Source organism: Salvelinus fontinalis, chromosome 19 (assembly GCF_029448725.1).
Source record: "Salvelinus fontinalis isolate EN_2023a chromosome 19, ASM2944872v1, whole genome shotgun sequence".
NCBI lineage: Eukaryota > Metazoa > Chordata > Actinopteri > Salmoniformes > Salmonidae > Salvelinus > Salvelinus fontinalis.
In genome coordinates, this window is record NC_074683.1 from 33,320,877 (window position 1) to 33,342,196 (window position 21,320).

A 21,320-nucleotide genomic window follows, 5' to 3' on the forward strand; every position below is an offset into this window, starting at 1 on the left:
TCACTTTCTCTCTCTCTTTCTCTTCCACTTTGAACATATGCTAATATATTATTTCAGATAAAGAATCCTCATGCAATTATTAATATTCATATACCTTCCAATACCTTTGTCTTTATCGCCCCATGGTTTTGTATGAGGCAATCCCCATTCACAAAGACAGTTATTATAACTGCACTGAAATAGCACATGAGATGCAGAAGTAATACCCAGAGAAGTGAAATGTGACAATGAATAGACCTACAATAGTACTTTGAAAGTGGCATACTCTCCAATGTGAAAGTCTATTACCCTCCATCCCAAATGGAACCCTATTACATAATGCACTACTTCTGGTCCCTGGTCGAAAGTAGTGCACTACAAAGGGAATAGTGTACCATTTAGAATGCAAAAGTGAGTTTCCTGTGATGTCAGCAGTCTCAGCCCCTGCCTTGTGGATCTGGGCCACTGAACATAGCTGCAAGGCCCCACCCAATAGCCTCAATTGAAAAATTGAATTTGTGCTCATCCTCCGCTAGCTAATCTGAGCTGTCTGTGTGAGGGATAGATTATATTACTGAAGACAAAGGCTGTGCTCCTCTCTTCCTCCAGGACATTGATCCATGCACTCCTCTATCCAAAGAGTTTACTTTAGTTTTATTCTTTTTTTTTATCACAGTTGTCTTGTTCTTAGATATTAATAGATATATTAATATTACAGGTTTTAGAATGAATTCATGTCAAACTACATCTTTGAGTTTGAATATTTTATATTTCTGTTTTCTGGCAACATTTATCTCATGGTGATGATGAGGTATGTTCTGGATGAGAAGTTATGTCAAATATTCACACCAACGGTCAGGTTACTTGTTCCCAGTCTGATTATTAAACCGTGTGAAGCTGCGTTTCCAGTCTCCAATTACCCTTCTGAAATGAGACAAAGTACTTAAGTCATCAGCTAAGGTCAGGTCTGCGTTCAGTTTCCACGGATTTCTAATGCATCAAAGTGACTAATTACACTCTAATTATGAGTTCTGCACTCATCTCCCTCTATCTCACAGTTTTTCTCATACTTTCTCTCTCGCTCTCTCCCTCCATCTCTGTCCTCGTCCCTGTCTGTCTGCCTGTGGAACTGTCTCTTTGGTAATTTGTACGTTTCTGTCTCGTTCAGAGCTTTGGGATCATTAGCATTAACTCCTTGGATCATTAGCAAGGAGATTCCACTTTCTGTCATTTTATTGATTCTGATTGTGTCTGTCATCTTTGTGATGTCATGGACTGTAGTGTGTTTTGACTGTTGAACACATGCTGCTTGTCACCATGGGCCAGTTACAGTTAATACACTGTACAAGATTGTTCTTTCCAGAGGAGAGAAACAGCAGCCATAACAAGACATGACGCTGAGATAAAGACAAAAACTGCGGCGCTTGCTGAGGTTACACAACAACAAGATAGATATGTGTATCGCTGTTGCTAGAACAACCAGATCCAGCAGTGTAAAGTAGACAATGTGTCCTTTATAGATCTACGCTTGGGCCTCCTGCCATAAAAGAGGTCAGCCTGGATCTGCCGTGTGTCACGGCTGTTGGAAGGAGAGGACCAAGGTGCAGCGTAGTGAGCGTACATTTTCTTTATTTAATCAAAATGACACTGAACAGTGGTCTAGGGCACTGCATCGCAGTGCTAGCTGCGCCACCAGAGTCTCTGGGTTCGCGCCCAGGCTCTGTCGCAGCCGGCCGCGACCGGGAGGTCCGTGGGGCGACGCACAATTGGCATAGCGTGTTAGGGAGGGTTTGACCGGTAGGGATATCCTTGTCTCATAGCGCTCCAGCGACTCCTGTGGCGGGCCGGGCGCAGTGCGCGCTAACCAAGGGGGCCAGATACACGGTGTTTCCTCCGACACATTGGTGCGGCTGGCTTCCGGGTTGGAGGCGCGCTGTGTTAAGAAGCAGTGCGGCTTGGTTGGGTTGTGCTTCGGAGGACGCATGGCTTTCGACATTCGTCTCTCCCGAGGCCGTACGGGGGTTGTAGCGATGAGACAAGATAGTAATAACTAGCGATTGGATACTACGAAAATTGGGGAGAAAAGGGGGTAAAATTAATTTCAAAAATAAAAATAAAAAATAAAAAATGACACCGAACAAAACAATAAACACTACAAAAACAAACCGTGAAGCTCAAAGGCTATGTGCCCTAAACAAAGTCAACTTCCCACAAAGACAGGTGGAAAAAAGGGATACCTAAGTATGGTTCTCAATCAGAGATAACGATAGACAACCGCCTCTGATTGAGAACCACACCCGGCCAAAAACAAAGAAATAGAAAACATAGAAATAAAGAAACTAGAAAGCCCACCCTAGTCACACCCTGGCCTAACCAAAATAGAGAATAAAAGCCTTTCTATGGCCAGGGCGTGACAGTACCCCCCCCCCCCCCCCCCCCCCCCCCCAAGGTGTGGACTCCGACCGCAAAACCTGAATCTAAAGGGGAGGGTTCGGGTGGGCTTCCTTTACGGTGGCGGCTCTGGTGCGGGACGTAGACCCGCCTCTGGCTCCCCCCACTTTGGTGGCGCCTCTGGTGCGGGGACCCTCGCCGCCGACCCCGGACTGGGTACCCTCGTAGCGGGCCCCGTACTGGGGACCCTCGTAGCGGGCCCCGGACTGGGGACCCTCGTAGCGGGCCCCGGACTGGGCACCCTCGTTGCGGGCCCCGGACTGAAGGCCGTCGCTGGAGGCTCCGGACTGAAGGCCGTCGCTGGACGGGCCGGACTGGAGGCCGTCGCTGGAGGCTCCGGACTGGAGAACGTCGCTGGAGGCTCCGGACTGGAGAACGTCGCTGGAGGCTCCGGACTGGAGAACATCGCTGGAGGCTCCGGACTGGAGAACGTCGCTGGAGGCTCCGGACTGGAGGCTGTCGCTGGAGGCTCCGGACTGGAGACCTTCGCTGGAGGCTCCGGACTGGAGGCCTTCGTTCCATGACTCCTCACTGGAGGCTACGTGCCATGGATCATCACTGGAGGCTTCTTGCCATGGGTCATCACTGGAGGCTTCGTGCCATGGATCATCACTGGATGCTTCGTGCCATGGATCATCACTGGAGGCTTCGTGCCATGGATCATCACTGGAGGCTTCTTGCCATGGATCATCACTGGAGGCTTCGTGCCATGGATCATCACTGGAGGCTTCGTGCCATGGATCATCACTGGAGGCTTCTTGCCATGGATCATCACTGGAGGCTTCGTGCAATGGATCATCACTGGAGGCTTCTTGCCATGGATCATCACTGGAGGTTTCGTGCCATGGATCATCACTGGAGGCTTCGTGCCATGGATCATCACTGGAGGCTTCGTGCCATGGATCATCACTGGAGGCTTCGTGCCATGGATCATCACTGGAGGCTTCGTGCCATGGATCATCACTGGAGGCTTTGTGCCATGGATCATCACTGGAGGGAGGAGACGTATGGGCAGTCTGGTACGTTGAGCTGCCACAGGGCTCACCAGGCTGGGGAGACATATGGGAGGATTAGTTCTAGGCGCAGGAACAGGACTCACCAGGCTGGAGAGACATACAGGAGGCCCTGTCCTAGGCAGAGGCACCGAATACACTGGGCTGTGGAGGCGCACTGGAGGTCTCGAGCTAGGAGCCTGCACAACCCGTGCTGGTTGGATGGTTACTTTCACCCTGCAGATGCGGGGCGCAGGCACAGGACGCACTGGGCTGTGCAGACGCACCGGAGACACAGAAAAAAAAATTGGGGAGCTGCCTCTCAGGCTTTCTTGCTAGCTGAGTCCCTTCGTAACGCTGCCGCTCTGCTCTTGCTGCCTCCAGTTCCTCCTGTGGACGGCGATACTCCCCAGCCTGCCTCCAGGGTCCCTTACCGTCCAGGATCTCCTCCCAAGTCCAGGAATTCTGGACACGCTGCTTCTCCTTACCACGCTGCTTGGTCCATTGTTGGTGGTGGGAAGTTCTGTCACGGCTGTTGAAAGGAGAGGACCAGCGTGGTGAGCGTACATTTTCTTTATTTAATCAAAATGACGCCGAACAAAACAATAAACACTACAAAAACAAACCATGAATCTAAAGGCTATGTGCCCTAAACAAAGTCAACTTCCCACAAAGACAGGTGGAAAAAAGGGATACCTAAGTATGGTTCTCAATCAGAGACAACGATAGACAGCTGCCTCTGATTGAGAACCACACCCGGACAAACACAAAGAAATAGAAACATAGAAATAAAGAAACTAGAATGCCCACCCTAGTCACACCCTGGCCTAACCAAAATAGAGAATAAAAGCCTCTCTATGGCCTGGGCGTGACACCGTGCTGTATCAGTCTGAATAAGTCCAGAAGGAGTTACTATAGATAACCAACTGAACGTCTGATAGAGCATGTTGAAGCGTGAATGGTCAAACACTGTCCCTCCCGAGGTGAAAAGTGTGTATTGACAGAATCTTGCAGTTGTGATCAGAATGGGTAATATTGTCCCTTCATGATAAGGTTTTGTAATGTGGTAGTGTGGACATAGGTTACCACCATATGTTCTATTGCCCCCCTATTCTTTCATAAAGATTTCAGAATCGGTTCAGTGTGAGCGAACTAACGACAATAGCCGTGACACATCAAGGAAGACCTGACAAGGGGAGATGTTTCTGTAGAGAGGAGGGCACTAGGCCCTCTGGGTCGTCACAAAGTGGATAAAATGTCTGTAATATAATTTACAGATGTCTGTCTTTCATCACATTATATCAGTTTATTCTCACTCAGTGTTCAGTCTGTGTGGCAGAATCCAATTTGTCTTCGTCTCCCGTGAGGCTCTGGCATATTTCTGTCATGAACAAAATTTCCCTGAGGTGCTCCTGTGAGAGAATAGAATATATCCCAGAAAGTAGACCAAAACACGGCAGACTACTTTTTTCTCAGTCTCTCTGAGGCATATTCTATTTAACCCAATATGGTATAGTGTGTGTGTGTGTGTGTATATATGTGTGTGTGTGTGTGTGTGTGTGTGTGTGTGTGTGTGTGTGTGTGTGTGTGTGTGTGTGTGTGTGTGTGTGTGTGTGTGTGTGTGTGTGTGTGTGTGTGTGTGTGTGTGTGTGTGTGTGTGTGTGTGTGTGTGTGTGTGTGTGTGTGTGTGTGTGTTTGTGTGTGTGTGTGCGTGCGTGCCTACAGTATGCATCAGAGCATGAGTGAAAGTATGTATGAATGTGTAAGTGCCATCTCAGCTTTTTCAGTCACAGTGAGCAGCACTTTCATTAGGATTATCTTATGGTCTCTGTTCTGCTCTGTTCTGTTCTGCTCTGTTCTATTCTGCTCTGCTCTGTTCTATTCTGCTCTGTTCTATTCTAATCTGCTCTGTTCTATTCTAATCTGCTCTGTTCTATTCTGCTCTGTTCAGCTCTGCTCTGTTCTACTCTGCTCTATTCTGTTCTTCTGTTCTGCTCTGTTCCTCTGCTCGGTTCTTCTGCTCTGTTCTATTCTGCTCTGCTCTGTTCTGTTCTATTCTGCTCTGTTCTATTCTGCTCTGTTCTATTCTGTTCTATTCTGCTCTGTTCTATTCTAATCTGCTCTGTTCTATTCTGTTCTATTCTGCTCTGTTCAGCTCTGCTCTGTTCTACTCTGCTCTGTTCTGTTCTTCTGTTCTGCTCTGTTCTTCTGCTCGGTTCTTCTGCTCTGTTCTTCTGCTCTGGTCTTGTGTTCTTTTCTTCTCTGTTCTATTCTGTTCCGCTATGCTCTGTTCTGGAGAAGGGAGAGGAGAGGGAGAGGAGAGAGATGGAGGTTTACCCCAGTTGCAAACTCATGTGGGGGACACAGGAACATGCCACAGGCAGGGAAAATCAAGCACATTGAAATCCCACATCCCTGTCAGCTCTGTACCAGCTCTGTCACACGAGACACTGTTTAACTCTGCCTACACTCTGTGATGTAATTAAATGTACTCCACCAACATAAAATCCCAACCCACAGGCTTTGGTATAGTCCCTTCTTCAAGCTTTCTTTGTTTTATTGATTTGCTGGTAATTGTCATGTTTTATGGTTATCTCATCAATTGCATGAGAACCGGCCACGTTTAATACAGCTAAGGCATGACTAACTAACCCTGGCCAGCCCTGCCCTTAAATACATGGCATGTCGAAGCGCAGAGTATTGCAGAATGGACATCCAATGCTTGTGCATCGGACTGAGAGCAGATGGAGCCTTTTATTTGTATGGAGAGACTGAGGTCATATCGGCTTCTTCTTCTCTATTTACTCTACTGGGCTTGAATATAGCTGTTGTCTAGTAGGCAAAGGAAAACTAGGATTTAAATAGCCTGTCTCAGACTTGTATTCCTTTTTAAGAGGTGCTGCTGTCTTCAGCCTCAAACAAAAACAGGAATATGGAGGAAACCATTCGTTCTCAGATCAGTAAGATGGTTTCATTTTAATTTCCCGTGACATTTGCCAATCTCTTTGGCATACGACACAGAGTGGCAAGGAGTGGAATGATAGCTAAACAGACTGGTACCCAGACTAGATTAAAGCACCATAAAATTATAATTAGCTAAATATGCCCTCTATATTTAATGCCTTAAAGAATTCACTAACGGTCTCATTGGATCCCCAACGACTAACAGTCAGTTATCCTCTGGGAGGTCTTTAAACTGCGTTTCCCAGAGTACACTGGGTTCTACACGGGAGCCAGACTAGACTCATAATGAAGGGGAGAGTTTTAATACAGGGTCTGAGTAGAGCACCACGAAGGTTTATAATATCTCTTAAAGCAATACAGGTGCTTTGAGAGAGAGAGAGAGAGAGAGAGAGAGAGAGAGAGAGACACACACACAGAGAGAGAATTTTTTTTATATAGTTTTCCATTGCCCTGTGAAGAGTAAGCAGGTATCTACTTGGAGGCATTGGGAGCTCAGATCTTGTAGCCCGCAAGACCGTGTCTCAGCCATAGTAATATAAAGGCAATTTGTAAGGCAGCCAGACACACAGACGCTTTGCCTCTCAGTACTAATAAGATGAAGAGTACGTCAGAAAATGCCATTAGCAGGATGCTCTGCTCTTAAAGGCAATGTGCCTATCTGGTGATGACAGCATTAGCCTTACTAAAGACCCAATAAACGCAGATGTTACACAGACACGACAGTTTGTCAGTAACTTACAAAACAATCGACTAGCCTTAAGCCTTGTAACTACGAAGATAAAAGTCATACCCACCAAACCACCGTTACAAAGCACCCGATACACAATGTCACGTCTTTGTTTTTAATCCAAGTTTATTGAACACAGTCATTATGAAATACCAACAGTAGGCTATTAATCCATCATTTGCACAGTATGTTGTACCTCAGTCTCGCACACATCACAAAATAAAATAATATTCTCTTTTTCATATTCACTTTCTATTCATGGACAAATTTGATTTTAATATTTTTTTATTATTTTGGTTACTGACAGGTACTTTGGCTCAGTACACAAAGTAAGGACTTGAAGGGTGAGTGTAGAAATCTGTTGGTTCTGACGGGCAGGGGCAAGGACAGGAACAGGGTGTTGGGTCCAGACAGTGTTTATGAGGAGAGTATAGAGTGCACAGACAGCATCCATAAAGCACAGAGATGATAGGACGATGCTTTATGTCAACCAATCAGTGACTGACTGTAAGAAGTCCACTCCAGGAGCTGTGCCAAAGTGTCTCAACTCACTGCACAGGAAATTACCTAATGTGTCCAGGAAGTCCTTCAAACCAATCAGACACCATCTGTCCTTCATGGCAAACAGCTTGTGATTCTCCAGCCAGATTGGATTTAGTAGATAAAGGGCAATGGAATCACTCTTCCATTTTTAAACCAGTCCGCCTGCAGGGTATAATTACTGTAGTTATATGAACTCTCATCTTGTAGTCCGTGTACTTTCCTATTTCCTGTGCCTCTAGCTCGGTCTCCTATCAAACAGAGTGATAGGACCAGTGATGCTCTATAATGTTATCCTTGAGACAGGCTTAGATAGTCCTCCCAGTCCCTCACCTGGTCCATGATGTCTGTTCTGTAGTAGGTAGCAGCAGTGTTATGTGTATCTGAGTCTGTCATGGGTGGAGGTGGAGGTGAAGGGGGCCTCCTCTAGACCTCTTCTCCCTGGCTGGTGGCCTGGAGGTTGGGCCTGGCTACACCATGCCTTCACTGCGCTTGCTCCTCCACACCACTAGGGCAGTCATGAGCAATGTGACAAGGATGGGCACCACGATGAACGGCCCAAGGATACGGTTGGGCGGATCACGCAGCAGCCGCCCCGACAGGGAGCAATCGTGGAAGTATTGCTTGTGGATGCGGATGAAGAACTCGTCCACCAGCCGGTTGGGCCAGAAACAGTCCATCTTCAGAGCGATCAGGTAGGTGCAGTTGGTGAGCTCACCGTAAGGTCTGTAGGAAGAGACGGAAAGGAACAGTGGGAGGTCACATTAATGGAATGCAGACAAGGTTTATATACCGTATATCACAATGAGGGTAAATAATAGCCTACACCTTTGAATAGACATTTAGGACAGTTTGGGGTTCTTAATGGGGCTCCAAAGTGTGTTTTTTAAATTGAACACAAGTTTCATGACCTACAGTGTAATTTTTATTTAACCTTTTATTTAATTAAGCAGGGAGTCATGCTGAGACCAAGAGCAGAAGAACAGAACACATCAATAAACAACAATTATATACACATCAACTACACTATACATATCTATATACACATCAACTACACTATACATATCTATATACACATCAATTACACTATACATATCTATATACACATCAACTACACTAAACATATCTATATACACATCAACTACACTATACATTTCTATATACACATCAATTACACTATACATATCTATATACACATCAACTACACTATACATATCTATATACACATCAACTACACTATACATATCTATATACACATCAATTACACTATACATATCTATATACACATCAACTACACTATACATATCTATATACACATCAACTACACTATACATATCTATATACACATCAATTACACTATACATATCTATATGCACATCAATTACACTATACATATCTATATACACATCAATTACACTATACAGTTGAAGTCGGACGTTTACATACACCTTAGCCAAATACATTTACGGACCTCCCGGTCGCGGCCGGCTGCGACAGAGCCTGGGCGCGAACCCAGAGACTCTGGTGGCGCAGCTAGCGCTGCGATGCAGTGCCCTAGACCACTGCGCCACCCGGGAGGCCCACAACTTTATTTTAAGAATGTAAAATGTCAGAATAATAGTAGAGAGAATTATTTATTTCAGCTTTTATTTCTTTCATCACATTCCCAGTGGGTCAGAAGTTTACATACACTCAATTAGTATTTGGTAGCATTGCCTTTAAATTGTTTAACTTGGGTCAAACGTTTTGGGTAGCCTTCCACAAGCTTCCCACAATAAGTTGGGTGAATTTTGGCCCATTCCTCCTGACAGAGCTGGTGTAACTGAGTCAGGTTTGTTAACCTCCTTGCTCGCTCACGCTTTTTCAGTTCTACCCACAAATTTTCTATAGGATTGAGGTCAGGGCTTTGTGATGGCCACTCCAATACCTTGACTTTGTGGTCCTGCCACAACTTTGGAAGTATGCTTGGAGTCATTGTTCATTTAGAAGACCCATTTGCGACCAAGCTTTAACTTCCTGACTGATGTCTTGAGATGTGGCTTCAATATATTCACATAATTTCCCTTCCTCATGATGCCACTGCTCCAAAACCACCATAAAAAAGCCAGACTACGGTTTGCAACTGCACATGGGGACAAAGATCGTACTTTTTGGAGGATGTCCTCTGGTCTGATGAAACAAAAATATAACTGTTTGAGCATAGTGACCATTGTTATATTTGGAGGATAAAGGGGGAGGCTTGCAAGCCAAAGAACACCATCCCAACCGTGAAGCACGGGGGTGGCAGCATCATGTTGTGAGGGTGCTTTTCTGTCGGAGGGACTGGTGCACTTCACAAAATAGATGGCATCATGGAAATTATGTGGATATATTGAAGCAACATCTCAAGACATCAGTCAGGAAGTTAAAGCTTGGTCACAAATGGGTCTTCCAAATGGACAATGACCCCAAGCATACTTCCAAAGTTGTAGCAAAATGGCTTAAGGACAACAAAGTCAAGGTATTGGAGTGGCCATCACAAAGCCCTGACCTCAAACCTATAGAACATTTGTTGGCAGAACTGAAAAAGCGTGAGCGAGCAAGGAGGCCTACAAACCTGACTTGATTACACCAGGAGGAATGGGCCAATAAATAAATAATAGCTGAAATAAATCCTTCTCTCTACTATTATTCTGACATTTCACATTCTTAAAATAAAGTGGTGATCTTAACTGACCTAAGGCAGGGAATTTTTACTAGGATTAAATGTCAGGAATTGTGAAAAACTGAGTTTAAATGTATTTGGGTTTAAATGTATAAGGTGTATGTAAACTTCCGACTTCAACTGTATATCTATATACACATCAATTACACTATACATATCTATATACACATCAATACATTGAAAAGCAACCCCAAAACACGAAGAAGCTAAACACAATCATATGAAACAAACACATTCTTCAATAAAAGGGCCCTCTAACATCTACCTGGATTGCCTTAATGGAACGTACTGTAGGCAATGTTCATTTGAAGTTAGGGAAGAGACTTTGAAAATCAAATACACAAACGGAGTACACACACTAATGGTGCAATCAACCGTCGTGTGCAAATCAATATTTTCCCTCTTACAGCTCTCTGCGTGTGAGTGTGCTCCCTAGTGTGTATAGGCCTGCCATGATTGAGAGTAATGACCCCTGGTAATGACAGAGGACAGATAGAGAGTGAAATACACACACACAGAGACACACATCCACCCTCCCCTCCTCCTGAACAAGAGCTCTCACCCCTCTCCTCAGAGCATGCCCTCCATATGGCCTACTATTTCTACCCACATCCTCCCTGGTGTGGCATGCCTGGCATAGCTAGGACCTTTTTTATAATCCACAGGTTTCCCCTAACACAACCAAGGGGTAATGTCTGTCTCAGTTTACCCGATCCCCCAGTGGGAGAGTGATACACAGGGTAAAAGGCAGACCATCTGGCTCATCTTCCAAGGCAGACAGACATTATAATCATGCATCATGATCATTATGAACAGAAGAGAGAGGAAATAGGAAGAGGGAGAGGAAAGAGGGAGAGAGAGATGAGAAAGAAAGAATGAAAAAGAGAGGAAAGAGAAGAGAGAAATAGTTGATATGCTGTGTAGGAGAACACAGTGTAAAATTAGATCTCTCAGCAAGAATAGAAATATGAGCAAACCCCTATTCTCTGCTCACACATTTATCCACGACAGATGTACGGCATGACCAATTTATTGACATGACAGGATTTAATACCTTTATATTACAGCTGCTTTATTGAAGAACACGCTTGCCAAAGTCACATCATCTGCAACATTTCATCCTCGGAGGAAATTAATCGTTCCTAGACAGTCCCTTTTCTCTCCCTGTACGTTTCTCCAAAACATTTCCCCCTAAGGGCCTATGGTGATGCTTCATTGGCTAAGGCAAGGGCACCCCTGCTAACTGGAACCTATTCAGTACTGAGAACTAAGAGATTTATAATAACCCAGATATGGCACAATTTCAAGAGCTCCGCTAAAGTGTCTTGTCTCAACACACACAGGAGGTTGTATCTTCCCTTGTCAGTATTAACTTATCTTGTCTGAACTCACACACATATATATACCTGTAATCATTTCTTCTGTATGATCTTATCTTCTTTACATGACCTAATGTGGAGTATATATACTCTGGCTCTTCTAATACAGTTTAGCTATGTGACCTGCTGAACTATGTGTAGTGGGGGTTTGTATATGCAGAAGGTGTGGTAGTTATTGTAATTACTTGCTACTATGGCCTATTTATTGCTTTACCTCCTCACGCCATTTTGCACACACTGTATATAGACTTTCTTTTTTCTATTGTGTTATTGACTGTACGCTTGTTTATTCCATGTGTAACTCTGTGTTGTTGTTTGTGTCGCACTGCTTTGCTTTATCTTGGCCAGGTCGCAGTTGTAAATGAGAACTTACTCTCAACTGGCCTACCTGGTTAAATAAAGGTTAAATAAAAAAATTATAAAAAGGGTCCTTATAGTTATATATCGCATCAGAAGAGAACAGTGGCTAGTGTTATTCCCCTTATATTATTTCTAGAGATCCCTCTCCTTCCTGCTCTTCCAGGGAACATGTCAGTGTAAATCCACCCCCTTCTTCCTGCTCTTCCAGGGAACATGTCAGTTTAAATCCACCCCCTCCTTTCCCTCTCACATACTGTCCTCTTCGATGTACTCTTTACTGTTTACTTTTCATACTGCAACATGAGAGGCCTTGGAAGCTGTTGACAGACTGACTGAGGGCAAGACACACACAGACAGACAGACACACACACACACAGACACACACACACACACAGTCACACATACACCATGTATGCACGAAACAAGACTCACGCTACAAAGCAGTACCTAGTGTTCACATTGCTTGCTATAAACGGTTAGCTAACATTTCACTGCCTCCGCTCCGATCACCCAGTTCCCATTCAAGGACAAAAAGAATGGCACCTTGCACTTAAAAGTGCGTTATAAACCAGCAGGTGGTCAAAAGTTCCCTAACCTTCCTCGATGTACAGAAGCCGCTGCAACCTGGACTCAGGGGTAGACGTAACATAGTAAATGTCAATCCGAGACGCTCCAATTAGTATGATATGTTATGTTTCGTATGGTATGTATTAATCTGTAGAGGTCCATCATCCATTTGGTATGATATGTTACGAATTACAATTTCAATGATACAGTATGTTATGAATTTGCTAAACTTATTTGTTACGAATAAAAATGTGTTGTAGCTAACGTTAGCTAGGTGGCTAAGGCTAACGTTAGCTGGGTGGCTAAGGCTAATGTTAGCTAGGTGGCAACCATTAGGGTTAGGGGTTAGGGTTAAGGTAAGCCATAGCCGCGGGAAGTGCTTTGAGGGTGGGGGTGCTGCGATTTTTTTGGCAGACTGGGGGGGTGGGGGGGGGGGGGTGCAGAGAAGAAGAAGAAATTGTGCGCTGAAGACATCTATATTGGTCTGCTAATACAGGGCTAGTAAAGGCCCAGTGTTACAGACGCCTATATTGGTCCGCTAATACAGGGCTAGTAATACAAAACAGTTAATCTGATAATGCTTGTGGAATATAAAATACTTGCTTGATATGTTTTCCAGTTGCTAGTGCAACTTATTTCTATGTGGGGCGCCAGGTAGCCTAGTGGTCAGAGCGTTGGGCCAGTAACCGAAAGGTTGCTAGATCGAATGCCCGAGCTGACAAGGTAAAAATCTGTCATTCTGCCCCTGAACAAGGCAGTTAACCCACTGTTCCTAGGCCATCATTGAAAATAAGAAATTGTTCTTAAATGACTTGCCTAGTTAAATAAAGGTAAAATAAATAAATACAAATTGAAATGGTTTATTCATTCCTTTTCCATTTTAGTAGATACTTTTATCCAGTGCAACATTTTGAGTGCGTACATTTTCATACTGGTCCCCGTGGGAATCGAACCAACAACCCTAGCATCGCAAGTGCCACGCTCTACCAACTGAGCCACATCCTCACCAACCACTTGCTGTCTCAATGTACTCAATTACTGTATTGTGCATTGTTCTTCATGGTGATGGAAAGTCTACAGGTACTAACCTAGATGACCAGCCTATGTACGATACAGTAATGCACATTTACATTGTGATTTGAAGGATGGTAAATCAATACTGCACAAAAAGTGGTTGTTTTTCTTGTTATTCGATCAAGAAAAGTATTTTATTTTATGTTGATGTTTTGTGTCTTTTCCCATAACTTTGGAACTTTTGATATAAATGTTTGAGGACAGAGTTTTACTCTTTCTGGATTCAAATAGAATGACAATCGCAGAGAAAGTGACGGGGCAACAACTCTTACAATTCTAACTATTGAATCCTGCAAGATACTGTTCTTAATTATAAAACAATTTTTTTTGCCAAAGCAGAGATGCCAAAATATTTTTTGGGCCTGCCCTACAGACGTCTACATCTTTCCTCTACTAGGCCCAGTGCACTACTTTTGTAAAAAAAAAAAGAAAATGTTTTTACAATTATTCAGATTTTGTATTTATTCAGATTTTTCAAGGGGTGCTTCAGCACCCCTACTTTCCACAACTATGGGACTAGGGTTAGGGGTTAGGTTAAGGTTAGGGGAAGGTTTAGCTAACATGCTAAGTAGTAGCTAAAAAGTAGTATGTAGTTGTGGAAGTTGTTGTTTTACATATACCCATCCACCCCAACCAACCACCCTACTTTTGTTTTTGCCTTAAGTAACCTTCTGTTTTATGTAACCATACCAAATGTAACATATCATACTAATTCGAGTGTCCCGGATTTAAATGTACTATGTTGTGTCTGGTTTATGAGACCAGGCTGGCATACAGAACTGTTACACGCCCTTCTTCTGAACCTGTCACATGCTAGCTGCCCACTTGAAATGACATGACGCCACATTTAAAAAGGGCAGGAGGGCAACCCCTTGTAAGTCATATCAATGGGTGAGTGGCTCTGTGACATTTACTGAAGACCTTGCTCTGGATAATGTCTTGAGAGCTGATTTTCCTCATCCCCCCCATCAACCCTCATGACAAAGCCATATAGTTACATATTGAATCAGCAGTGTAAAGGTTGAGACTTTGAGATACAATGTCAGACTCTGCCAATTCATCATTCAATATCTTTATTAAACAGGCATCAGAAAGATTGTAATCTCAGAGATTTGGAGTGCCATATATCTGACTGTGCTGCTGATATTTGCTGTTGAAAACTGAATGTTGAACAACTGAAAGAGATCTTTCAACTCCAGAGATCACTTGTTTCCTGAACCCATTATGTCATCCCATGACATTACATACATGTTCCAAATGAATGACTTTGAAAGCTTTGTTTCTGTAACAGAGGATGATACAGAGAGATGGTAATTGACAAGCTAGAGAAAGAGCTTAGTTTGTTTAGGGTTTGTTTGCTCCATTGACTGGAAACAAATAGGAACAAACACAACTCATGTGGGAGTCTGAGGCAAACAAAGCGTGAAGCAAATTGGAGCCCTTTTATTTGTTGTTGCTGCAGTGAGAAGCCAACTGGTGCATTGTATTGTATTACAACACATTCTCCTGATGCCTTTCTCTGGTTTTCTGCTTGGATGAAAAAAAGAAAGGAGATTTTCTTATTTCCTGAAATAAGAAAGTAAACTAGGATGTTAGAGAGTACTTGGAACCAGCCTTCGATGAGCGACATAGCATCCACTTTGTTGTGTTTATGTCATCATGGGCCAGTGTGTTCCTAAATACCTTTGGGATATTCATATTTGTGTTGTGGATGACGAGGCTATTATGCTGCCAGGCAGATCATGCAATAAAGACAAGAATGCTGCTGTGTAGCAGAGCTCGGATCCATGTAATGTCATTTCTTCTCTCACATCAGTGGAAAGATATTATCCCCAGTGAGAGTTTAACTGCAGAAAATACATGGGTCATGGCTCGGGCCTCCGTTCAAAGGTCACAATAAGACAGACATTTTACTATCTGTCTTAATTTAAGTTTTCTGTTGAATCTGTTTAAATATGTTGGATGTTTCACTCAGAGCAAGCTGAGCATGTTAGTTTTGTCAGAAATATCACAACAAACATCTAGTTAAGGCCTAGATTCATCTGCGCTATAGGATGATTGGAATTTAAAGGCAATGTTCCCACGTTAGCAGAGACTGCATTCACATTAAACGCTGCATACAGTGTGCCAGCTCAAACGGAAGTTACCATTACATTTTAATTGCGCTATAACGCAGATCTTCCATGCTACGGATTGAATCTAGACCTTAGTCTCTCCCAACATTACGCAATATTTTGGTTCTAGGTTTATGAGATTACGTGTGCTTTGTGATATACGCTACTAACCTTTGCAAAAGTGTTTTTTCACCTCTAAACCTGCCAAGGCTAACTCAGTGAGTTAGATATAGTGTGGTTTTTGAAAACGGATACAGAATAACAGAGTGTAGAGACTGTTCTAGATTCTCCTGACTGTGTCTAAAACAGGGAGGTCCAGGAAATGTTTCTCTCTCCATTCAGATGGGCACGCGGTGGGAAAACCCTCTGTCACATTTTGTCACCATAATTCACAAGATTGAATGTCAGGAGGGACAAGGACTAACGTCAACACACAGGGTAATGTGACTGTAGTTTAGCAACAAGATACCGGCCATTGAATCTTAACTGGAGCGAGTGTTTGGTTCAGTCACATGTTTTTAAGACATATTGAGACCTAGGTCTCTTTTTCAAATGCTCTGCACAATACAACACAAATATACACATTATACACAAAATATACAGTGCCTTTGGAAAGTATTCAGGCCCCTTGACTTTTTCCACATTATGTTACGTTACAGCCTTATTCTAAAATAGATTAAACAAAAAAAAAATCCCCAGCAATCTACACACAATACCCCATAATGACATCACAATACCCCATAATAACATCACAGTACCCCGTAATGACATCACAGTACCCCATAACGACAAAGCGAAAACAGGTTGTTAGAAATGTTTGCAAATTTACTACAAATAAAAAACAGAAATACCTTATTTACATAAATATTCAGACCCTTTGCTATGAGCCTCGAAGTTGATCTCAGGTGCATGATGTATCTATCCAAGGATCATCCTTGAGTTTCTTTATTCAAAGTCCTCCTGTGGTAATTTCAAATGATTGGACATGATTTAGAAAGACACACATCTGTCTATATAAGGTCCCACAGTTGGCAGTGCATGTCAGAGCAAAAACCAAGCCATGAGGTCAAAGGAATTGTCTGTAGAGCTCCGAGACAGGATTGTGTCGAGGCACAGATCTGGGGAAAGGTACAAAAACATTTCTGCAGCATTGAAGGTCCCCACGAACACAGTGGCCTCCATCATTCTTAAATGGAAGACATTTGGAATCACCATGACTCTTCCTAGAGCTGGCCGTTCGGACTAACTGAGCAATCAAGGGAAGAGGTGCCTTGGTCAGGGAGGTGACAAACAAGCCGATGGTCACTCTGACAGAGCTCTAGAGCCCCTCTGTGGAGATGGGAGAACCTTCCAGAAGGACAACCATCTCTGCAACACTCCACCAATCATGCCTTTATGGTAGAGTGGCCAGACAGAAGCCATTCTTCAGTAAAAGTCACATGACAGCCCTCTTGGAGTTTTCAAAAGGCACCTAAAGACCCTCAGACCATGAGAAACAAGATTCTTTGGTCTGATGAAACCAAGATTGAACTCTTTGGCCTGAATGCCAAGCATCACGTCTGGAGGAAACCTGGCACCATCCCTACGGTGAAGAATAGTGGTGGCAGCATCATGCTGTGGAGATTATTTTCAGCGGTAGGGACTGGGAGACTCATCAGGATCGAGGCAAAGATGAATGGAGCAAAGTACAGAGAGATCCTTGATGAAAACCTGCTCCAGAGCGCTCAGGACCTCAGACTGGGGCAAAGGTTCACATTCCAACAGGACAACAACCCTAAGCACACAGCCAAGACAATGCAGGAGTGTCTTCGGGACAAGTTCAAGTCCGGCCAGAGCCCGATCGAACATCTCGGGAGAGACTTAAAAATAGCTGTGCAGCAACGCTCCCCATCCAACCTGACAGAGCTTGAGAGGATCTGCAAAGAAGTATCGGAGAAACTCCCCAAATACAGGTGTATCAAGCTTGTAGCGTCATACCCAAGAAGAATCAATGCTGTAATCACTGCCAAAGGTGCTTCAACAAACTACTGAGTAAATGTGATTTTTTTTTTAGTTTTTATGAATTAGCAAAAACTTTTAAAACTGTTTTTGCTTTGTCATTAAGGGGTATTGTGTGTAGATTGATAAGGAACAATCAAGGGGTCTGAATACTTTCTGAAGGCACTGTACATATATAGAGTACCAATCAAAAGTTTGGACACACCAACTCATTCAAGGGTTTTTCATATTTTTTCATATTTTCTACATTATTATTACATAATAATAATGAAGACATCAAAACTATGGAATAACATATTTGGATCATGTAGTAACCAAAAGTGTTGTAATAGTGCTCTTTTCAGGGTTAAACCCTGACTGAGGTGGTAGTTGTAATAGTGCTCTTTTCAGGGTTAAACCCTGACTGAGGTGGTAGTTGTAATAGTGCTCTTTTCAGGGTTAAACCCTGACTGAGGTGGTAGTTGTAATAGTGCTCTTTTCAGGGTTAAACCCTGACTGAGGTGGTAGTTGTAATAGTGCTCTTTTCAGGGTTAAACCCTGACTGAGGTGGTAGTTGTAATAGTGCTCTTTTCAGGGTTAAACCCTGACTGAGGTGGTAGTTGTAATAGTGCTCTTTTCAGGGTTAAACCCTGACTGAGGTGGTAGTTGTAATAGTGCTCTTTTCAGGGTTAAACTCTGACTGAGGTGGTAGTTGTAATAGTGCTCTTTTCAGGGTTAAACCCTGACTGAGGTGGTAGTTGTAATAGTGCTCTTTTCAGGGCTAAACCCTGACTGAGGTGGTAGTTGTAATAGTGCTCTTTTCAGGGTTAAACCCTGACTGAGGTGGTCGTTGTAATAGTGCTCTGTACTAAACCCTGACTGAGGTGGTAGTTGTAATAGTGCTCTTTTCAGGGTTAAACACTGACTGAGGTGGTAGTTGTAATAGTGCTCTTTTCAGGGTTAAACACTGACTGAGGTGGTAGTTGTAATAGTGCTCTTTTCAGGGTTAAACTCTGACTGAGGTGGTTGTTGTAATAGTGCTCTTTTCAGGGTTAAACTCTGACTGAGGTGGTCGTTGTAATAGTGCTATTTTCAGGGTTAAACCCTGACTGAGGTGGTTGTTGTAATAGTGCTCTTTTCAGGGTTAAACCCTGACCGAGGTGGTAGTTGTAATAGTGCTCTTTTCAGGGTTAAACCCTGACTGAGGTGGTAGTTGTAATAGTGCTCTTTTCAGGGTTAAACCCTGACTGAGGTGGTAGTTGTAATAGTGCTCTTTTCAGGGTTAAACCCTGACTGAGGTGGTAGTTGTAATAGTGCTCTTTTCAGGGATAAACCCTGACTGAGGTGGTAGTTGTAATAGTGCTCTTTTCAGGGTTAAACCCTGACTGAGGTGGTTGTTGTAATAGTGCTCTTTTCAGAGTTAAACCCTGACTGAGGTGGTAGTTGTAATAGTGCTCTGTACTAAACCCTGACTGAGGTGGTAGTTGTAATAGTGCTCTTTTCAGGGTTAAACCCTGACTGAGGTGGTCGTTGTAATAGTGCTCTTTTCAGGGTTAAACCCTGACTGAGGTGGTCATTGTAATAGTGCTCTTTTCAGGGTTAAACCCTGACTGAGGTGGTAGTTGTAATAGTGCTCTGTACTAAACCCTGACTGAGGTGGTAGTTGTAATAGTGCTCTTTTCAGGGTTAAAACCTGACTGAGGTGGTCGTTGTAATAGTGCTCTTTTCAGGGTTAAACCCTGACTGAGGTGGTCATTGTAATAGTGCTCTTTTCAGGGTTAAACCCTGACTGAGGTGGTAGTTGTAATAGTGCTCTTTTCAGGGTTAAACCCTGACTGAGGTGGTCGTTGTAATAGTGCTCTTTTCAGGGTTAAACCCTGACTGAGGTGGTAGTTGTAATAGTGCTCTTTTCAGGGTTAAACACTGACTGAGGTGGTTGTTGTAATAGTGCTCTTTTCAGGGTTAAACCCTGACTGAGGTGGTTGTTGTAATAGTGCTCTTTTCAGGGTTAAACCCTGACTGAGGTGGTAGTTGTAATAGTGCTCTTTTCAGGGTTAAACACTGACTGAGGTGGTAGTTGTAATAGTGCTCTTTTCAGGGTTAAACACTGACTGAGGTGGTTGTTGTAATAGTGCTCTTTTCAGGGTTAAACCCTGACTGAGGTGGTTGTTGTAATAGTGCTCTTTTCAGGGTTAAACCCTGACTGAGGTGGTAGTTGTAATAGTGCTCTTTTCAGGGTTAAACCCTGACTGAGGTGGTAGTTGTAATAGTGCTCTTTTCAGGGTTAAACACTGACTGAGGTGGTTGTTGTAATAGTGCTCTTTTCAGGGTTAAACCCTGACTGAGGTGGTTGTTGTAATAGTGCTCTTTTCAGGGTTAAACCCTGACTGAGGTGGTAGTTGTAATAGTGCTCTTTTCAGGGTTAAACACTGACTGAGGTGGTTGTTGTAATAGTGCTCTTTTCAGGGTTAAACCCTGACTGAGGTGGTTGTTGTAATAGTGCTCTTTTCAGGGTTAAACCCTGACTGAGGTGGTCATTGTAATAGTGCTCTTTTCAGGGTTAAACCCTGACTGAGGTGGTAGTTGTAATAGTGCTCTTTTCAGGGTTAAACCCTGACTGAGGTGGTAGTTGTAATAGTGCTCTTTTCAGGGTTAAACCCTGACTGAGGTGGTAGTTGTAATAGTGCTCTTTTCAGGGTTAAACCCTGACTGAGGTGGTAGTTGTAATAGTGCTCTTTTCAGGGTTAAACACTGACTGAGGTGGTTGTTGTAATAGTGCTCTTTTCAGGGTTAAACCCTGACTGAGGTGGTTGTTGTAATAGTGCTCTTTTCAGGGTTAAACCCTGACTGAGGTGGTAGTTGTAATAGTGCTCTTTTCAGGGTTAAACTCTGACTGAGGTGGTTGTTGTAATAGTGCTCTTTTCAGGGTTAAACCCTGACCGAGGTGGTAGTTGTAATAGTGCTCTTTTCAGGGTTAAACACTGACTGAGGTGGTCGTTGTAATAGTGCTCTGTACTAAACCCTGACTGAGGTGGTAGTTGTAATAGTGCTCTTTTCAGGGTTAAACACTGACTGAGGTGGTTGTTGTAATAGTGCTCTTTTCAGGGTTAAACCCTGACTGAGGTGGTAGTTGTAATAGTGCTCTTTTCAGGGTTAAACCCTGACTGAGGTGGTAGTTGTAATAGTGCTCTTTTCAGGGTTAAACCCTGACTGAGGTGGTAGTTGTAATAGTGCTCTTTTCAGGGTTAAACCCTGACTGAGGTGGTTGTTGTAATAGTGCTCTTTTCAGAGTTAAACCCTGACTGAGGTGGTAGTTGTAATAGTGCTCTGTACTAAACCCTGACTGAGGTGGTAGTTGTAATAGTGCTCTTTTCAGGGTTAAACCCTGACTGAGGTGGTCGTTGTAATAGTGCTCTTTTCAGGGTTAAACCCTGACTGAGGTGGTCATTGTAATAGTGCTCTTTTCAGGGTTAAACCCTGACTGAGGTGGTA

General features: G+C 43.5%; 1 protein-coding gene across 1 annotated transcript in view; it reads right to left on the bottom strand.

Annotated features, from left to right (window-relative positions):
* Nucleotides 1–7,221: 7,221 nt before the first annotated feature.
* ramp1 (receptor activity modifying protein 1) overlaps nucleotides 7,222–21,320 on the bottom strand; it is a 103,606-nt gene continuing 89,507 nt past the window's right edge. The window contains exon 3 of the mRNA XM_055871387.1: nucleotides 7,222–8,379. Within this exon, the coding sequence (XP_055727362.1) occupies nucleotides 8,124–8,379 (256 nt within the window). The 3' untranslated portion in view covers nucleotides 7,222–8,123. The remainder of the gene's footprint in view (nucleotides 8,380–21,320) is intronic.